Source organism: Eimeria necatrix, genomic scaffold (genome assembly GCF_000499385.1).
Source record: "Eimeria necatrix Houghton genomic scaffold, Enh_scaff173, whole genome shotgun sequence".
In the NCBI taxonomy this organism is placed as follows: domain Eukaryota; phylum Apicomplexa; class Conoidasida; order Eucoccidiorida; family Eimeriidae; genus Eimeria; species Eimeria necatrix.
This window is the reverse complement of record NW_013652406.1, coordinates 51,401-57,500: the sequence shown is the minus strand read 5'-3', so window position 1 is coordinate 57,500 and position 6,100 is coordinate 51,401. Positions and strand designations below refer to the sequence as shown.

The 6,100-nt window shown below is 58.5% G+C and overlaps 2 protein-coding genes across 2 annotated transcripts in view; one reads left to right on the top strand and one right to left on the bottom strand.

The window, feature by feature from the left end:
* The window catches only part of ENH_00021400 (hypothetical protein, conserved), a gene marked incomplete at both ends in the record, with an annotated part of 6,165 nt that extends 5,978 nt beyond the window's left edge, over positions 1-187 (bottom strand). The window contains one exon of the mRNA XM_013579503.1: positions 132-187. Within this exon, the coding sequence (XP_013434957.1) occupies positions 132-187 (56 nt within the window). The remainder of the gene's footprint in view (positions 1-131) is intronic.
* Positions 188-4,561: 4,374 nt separating this feature from the next.
* Positions 4,562-6,100, top strand: ENH_00021390 (hypothetical protein, conserved; the record flags this gene model as incomplete). The annotated part of the gene is made up of 1 exon (XM_013579502.1): positions 4,562-6,100. The coding sequence occupies one exon, from the start codon at positions 4,562-4,564 to the stop codon at positions 6,098-6,100; it is 1,539 nt and encodes a 512-aa protein (XP_013434956.1).

The following is a 6,100-nucleotide window of genomic DNA, read 5'->3' as shown; positions in this document are numbered from 1 at the left end:
TGGAGCAGCAGCAGCTACTAGCAGCAGCACCAGCAGCAGCAGCAACAGCAACAGCATCTCTGTCACCAGAGGCATCAGCAGCAGCAGCAGCAGCAGCAGCAAGAGCTGCTGCTGCACCCCAGGCGCCTCACCCGTCAGTCCGCCCCACAGGAGATGAGGCTGGGCTGCTGGCTCTTGAGACCATCATTCGTTGCTGCTGCTGCTGCTGCTACTGTTGCTGCTGCTGCTGCTGCTGCTGCCCATGCTGCTGTTGCTGCTGCTGCTCCTCCTCATGCTCCTGTTCTCCAGATGCTGCTTGCGTGCCGCAGCAGTGACCCTTCGATGAGCTGCTGCTGCTGCTGCTGCTGAGACGCTCTTCTTGTAGCAGCAACAGCTGCTGCTGCTGCTGAGTTCAGGCGGCAGAAGCAGCAGATCGCTCTGAAATTATCCGTTTCGCTCCGCTGCAGCAGCAGCTGCTGCTGCTGCTGCTGCTGCTGCCGTCTGTTGCTGCTGCTGGCTCTGCGGCCTCACAGGGCCGCTGTGGGGCCTTGTCAAAGAAGCACGCGAGGTTTCTTAACAATCCTGTGCTGCTGTTGCTGCTGCTGCTGCTGCTGCTGCTGCACGACGGCCACGTTGCAGGGTTGTCGCTAATCCCTGAAGTTTGCTTCTGCTGCTCTGATGATTTTTGCTGCAAATTAATCGATTCCCAAGGCAAGGCAGTGGTTGCTGCTGCTGCAGTTGCTGCTGTTGCTTCAGCAGCAGCAGCGGCTGCTGCTGACCTACCCCGTCCGAAAGGGCTGCTGCTGCTGCTGCTGCTGCAGCTAATCTTCTCAACGCTCCCACTTGTTTAAATTTATAAACAAATGGCCTTAAATGTTCTTTGCGTTGTAACGTTGTTGCTGCTGCTGCTGCTGCTGCTGCCGCTGCTGCTGCTCCTCCGTTGACGGCCAGCCTGCGCCGTCACACAAAGGTCACTTGTTGTTGCTGCTGCTGCTGCTGCTGCTGCCACCGACAACAGCGCGCTGGCTGCAGCAACTGGAGCGTATCCCTTAGCAGCAAAGAAGAGAGAAATCGGTGCTGCTGCAGCTGCTGCTGTTCGAGCTGGTGCTGCTGCTGCTGCTGCTGCTGCCCCCGCTGCGCTGCTGCTGCTCCAGCTGCGGCTGCTGTCTGCGTGCAGATCTGCCCCTGATTATACTTGCAAGCAGCAGCTTGCTGCTGCTGCTTTGCTGCAGCCCTGCTGGGACGCAGCAGCAGCAGACTCGCTGCAGCGCTGCAGCAAAGGCATCCTCGCAGACAGCGACGCGCGGAGGTGCTGCCGTTGCTGCTGCTGCAGCAGCGGCTGCAGGTGCTGCCGTTGCTGCTGCTGCAGCGACAGCTGCAGCAGCAGCGGCAGCGGCTGAAGCTGCAGCCATTCGTGGAACCTGCAGAGCCCCCAGTGTCAGTAAGACACCAGCAGCAGCAGCACAAGCTGCAGCAGCAGCTGCTACTCAGTCAGTAGACTATGCTTCCTTTGTAAGCATCTGCTGCTGCTTCCCCACTGCTGCTGCTGCTTCCCCACCACTGCTGCTGCTGCAGGGCGTTTCATCACTGCAGCACTACAAAGTAGGACTGCTGCTGCTGCCGTCAGCAGCCCTAGGAGCAGCAGCAGCAGCAGCAGCAGCACTAGCTGCAGCAACAGCTGCACTTGTAGCTGCAGCGAAGCTTACAGCAGCGGCATCGGTGGCTGCTGCTGCTGTTGCTGCTGCCGCTGCTGCACCTGCTGCTGCAGCTTTTTCAAGCTAATGTACTAGATGGGGCTGTTCTGCAGCTGCTGCTGCTGCTGCTGCTGCTGCCGGTGCTGCAGCAATTTGCTGCTGTTGCTGCTGAGGAGTTTACCTTGGCAATCGCTGCTGCTGTTACATTCAAAGAAAAAGCAGTTTAGCGCTACCGCCTAATTATTCATGACCCAGAAACAGCAGCAGCAGCAGCAGCAGCAGCAGCAACTGCTGCAGCAGCAGAAGCAGCAGCACACGCAGCAGAAGCAGAAGCACTCGCAGCAGCATACGGCATGCCGCAGCAGCACAGCAGCAACAGCAGCAAAATAGAAGTAGCAGCACCTTCTCATTGCCTGCCTGTTGGAGCAGCAGCAGCCACAGAGGCCGCAGCAAAGGCAGCAGCAAGCGCTGCAGCAACTACAGCAGCAGCAGCAGCAGCAGCAGCAGCAATAATAACAGCTGCAGCAAGTGGAGCAACTGCAGCAGTAACAACAGCACCTAGTGCAGCGGATGCTCCAGCAGCAACAGGATTAAGTGCAGCAGCAACGCCACGATCAAGTGCAGCAGCAGCAGCAAGCGCAGCAGCAAAAGCTGCATCGGCAGCAGCAGCAAGCGCTGCAGCAGCTGCTGCTGTAACGAAGCTGCTGCTGAACAGCCAACGTACTCACAGTGCCGCTGCACTGGTGAATTATACTTTGCTGCAGCTCTGCTGCTGCTGCTGCTGCTGTTGCTGCTGCTGCAGTGCTTACATTAATGGTGGCTGAAAGTACTGAATGAAGATGAGACCATTTGCTTGCGCAAACCGTAAACGCTAAACCCTAAACCCTAAACCCTAAACCCTCGGCAAGCAGCCACACCCCACCAAAGCAAGGAACCAGCAAGTATTTATCTTATAAAAATAATAAAAATATATTTGATGTAAATTTGATCGAGGAAATCAGAAAGCGAAAGCCTGAAGTGCCTTAGTTTTGGAGGCGCAGCAGCAACAGTGAGATCTGCTGCTGTGGCTGCTGCTGCAGATGCTGCTGCTGATCTAAACCCTAAACCCTAAACCCTAAACCTTGAGCCCTAAATTATATACATATATTCTAAAATTTCAACGTTATATACCACTTTTAGTCTCAAATTGTTATATTTTGTTGCAGATCCTTGGGGGCCCCTGAGGGGGCCCCCAGAGGCCCCAGGGAGCGGCCCAGGTGTATGGCCACCTGCAGCAGCCAACTTCTTTTATTTGTTTGAGTTATGCAGAAAGTAATTTACTTTTGTATTTGGCGCATTTAAAGAAACACATTTGCGCAGACAGCAGCAGCAGCAGCAGCCGGTGATGCAGCTGCCGCCGCTGCTGCTGCTGCAGCACTGCTGCTGCGGCCTTTGCTGCTGCAGCTAGCGTGAGGGACACAGTCGCTTCTTTGGGGGTCTGCAGCAGCAGCAGCAGCAGCAGCAGCAGCAGCAGCAAGACATGCAGGTCGAGACGGGTGGGCCCCGCTGCGCTGCTGGGGCCCTCGCTGCAGCAGTGAGGGCCCCCAGAGGGGGGCCCCGAGCCTGCTCAGTGTTGCTGCTGCTGCTGCTGCTGCTGCTGCTTAATGCAGCAGCAGCAGCAGCGACGTTGGCTCTACCCCACACATTCATATCTCCCCTATGGCCGGCTGCCCTTCACCGCCACGCTGCAGCAACAGCAGCACGTGCAGCAACAGCAGCAGCAGCAACAAGGAAAGGAGCAGCAGCAGCTGCTGCTGAGCATTCTAGGGCTGTAGAAGCTGTAAATGCTGCAGCTTCTTTTTTTCTAGCCAAAGTGCTGCAGCAGCAGGAGCAGCAGAGTGGCCACGGCGTTGGGTCTTCTCCCCCAACTGCAGCAGCAGCAGCAGCAAGAGCAGCAGCAGCCGGAAAGCAGCAGCAGCAGCTGCTGCCAGCCTTGCTGCTTAGCTGCAGCGGAGGGGCTGACAGCACTGCCCTTTTGCATGCAATCGCAGGAGCCGTAGGGCTTTCTGCTTTTACAAATAAGGCCATTGCTGCTGCTGCTGCTGCTGCTGCTGCTGCTGGCCATGGCCATGTGCAGCAGCAGCAGCAGCAGCAGCAGAAGCAAAAGAAAGGCCCAGACGCATCAGATTGCCTGACTGCTGCAGAACTGGATGGCATTGCAGTATCAAGCTGCTGCAGCAGCAACGAAACCAACAGCAGCAACAGCAGCAACAGCAGCAGCAGCAGCAGCAGCAGCAGCAGCAGACTAGCTGCGTACTTGCCTGTGGGCAGCAGCGGAGTGCTAGTTGCTGCTGTTTATTTTGACCATCAGCTGCGCCCCACAGAGACGCAGCAGGAGCAGCAGCAGCTAGCAGCAATCTGTGGGGTGTATGGACTCCCGCTGCACTGCTACAAGCTGCCGGAGCAGCTTCTTGCTGCATGCAGGAAGCAGCAGCAGCAGCAGCAGCGGCAGCAGCAGCAGCACGGCAGAAGACGCAGCAGCAAAGCCTCGCCGCAGCAACTGATGCGCAGCTGGCGCCGATGCGAGTCAGCGGCCCTTCTTGCGCGTATCTTACAGCAGCAGCAGCAGCAGCAGCAGCAGCAGCAGAAGCAGCAGCAGCAGCAGCAGCAGCAGCAGCAGCAGCGGGGCTACCTCCTGACGGGGCATCACGCAGACGACCAGATAGAGACAATTTTCATGAAGCTGCTGCGGGGTGTCAACGTCCTGAACCTGCAGTAAGTCTGCTGCTGCTGCTGCAGCTGCTGCTGCTGCTGCAGCTGCTGCTGCTGCTGCTGCAGCTGCTGCTGCTGCTATTGCTGCTGCTCCCTGTGCAGCTGTGCTGCTGTTGCTGCTGTTACGCTGCAGCGGCATGGAGCCCTTCTCCGCCCTCACACTGGACAGGCAACTCAGCCGGCTAGCTAGCCACTCAGAGCTAGCTAGCCAGCCACAGCTAGCTAGCCATTCAGAGCTAGCTAGCCAGCCACAGCTAGCTAGCCATTCGGAGCTAGCTAGCCAGCTGCAGCTAGCTAGCCAGCTGCAGCTAACAGCAGCAAAGCCGTTTTTGGGCCTCTCCAAAAGCACTCTGCGCTGCTACCTCAATGTCAGTCCCTGCTTGGTGCTGCAGCAGCTTCTGCTGCTGCTGTTGCTCTTGCTGCTGCTGCAAGAGGCGCAGCAGCAGCAGCAGAGCTGCTGCAGCAGCCGTAGCTTCTGCTGCTGCTGGTGCCTCCAAGGCGAGCTGCTGTGTGAAAAAGTCGTGACGATAGCCGAGCAGCACCTTGACTTGCTGTTGCGCCCGATGCTGCTGCTGCTGGCTTCATTGCTGCTGCTGCTGCTGCTGCTGCTGCTGCTGCTGCAGGCCCTAGGGAGCGGGTGGTGCGAAGATTCTTCAAACCGCAGCCCCAAATATCTCAGAAATGCTTTTCGTCTTGCTGTGCTGCCAGTGCTCGCCGACTTTACGCAGCGCGCAGCTCAGCAGCAGCAGCAGCAGCAGCAGCAGCAGCACGAGCAGCAGCAGCAGCAGCAAGAACAGCAGCAGCAGCAGGAGCAACGGCAGCAGCACAGGGACCACGAGGACCAGATGAATGGGACAAATGCGGCTGCAGCAGCTGACTTCGCAGCAGAAGCAGCAGAACACCTGGACGCAGAGCTAGCAGCAGACCTAGCAACAACGGAAGCAGCAGCAGCAGCAGCAGCAGCAGCAGCAGCAGCACCTGACAAGGCCAGCTGTGGGGTTGCTGCCTTGCGGCGTCGGCTGGAGCTGCTGCACCGGCAGGTGCTGCTGATGAAGCAGCACATACACCAGGAAGCCTCTGCGTGGGAACGGACTCACCTCAGTTGTGCTGCTGCTGCTGCTGCTGCGGAGGCAGCAGCAACAGCTGCTGCTGCGGAAGCAGCAGCAACGGCTGTTGCTGCGGAAGCAGCAGCAACGGCTGCTGCTGCTGCTGACAACAGTGCAGGTAAAGACACAGCAGCAGCGCCGATTCCTTCTTCAGAAGCAGCAACAAATGCAAGCCGTTCGCCAGCGGACCCCCAGCAGCAGCAGCAGCAGCAGCAGCAGCAGCAGCAGCAACTGGGTGTGCCCGCTTTTCCTGTTGCTGCGTGGGCCCAAGTAGGCTCAGAGTTCATGAAGCAGCAGCTGCTGCACCGCTGGCTGCGGAGGGTCATGGAGGAAGGAGAAGTGCTGCAGCGGACTGTGGAGGCTCTGGCAGCTCAGCTTGCTGCAGCAGCCAGCAGCAGCAGCAGCAGCAGCAGCAGCAGCAAAAGCTGGCGATTAGATGTGGGCAGGAACTACTTCGTTGAAGGCAGCAGGCACCACGCGGTCCTTCGCCGCCGCCCGACGCAGCAGCAGCAGCAGCAGCAGCAGCAGCAGCAGCACCGGCACAGACAGCGGCAGCAGCCAAAGCACTAG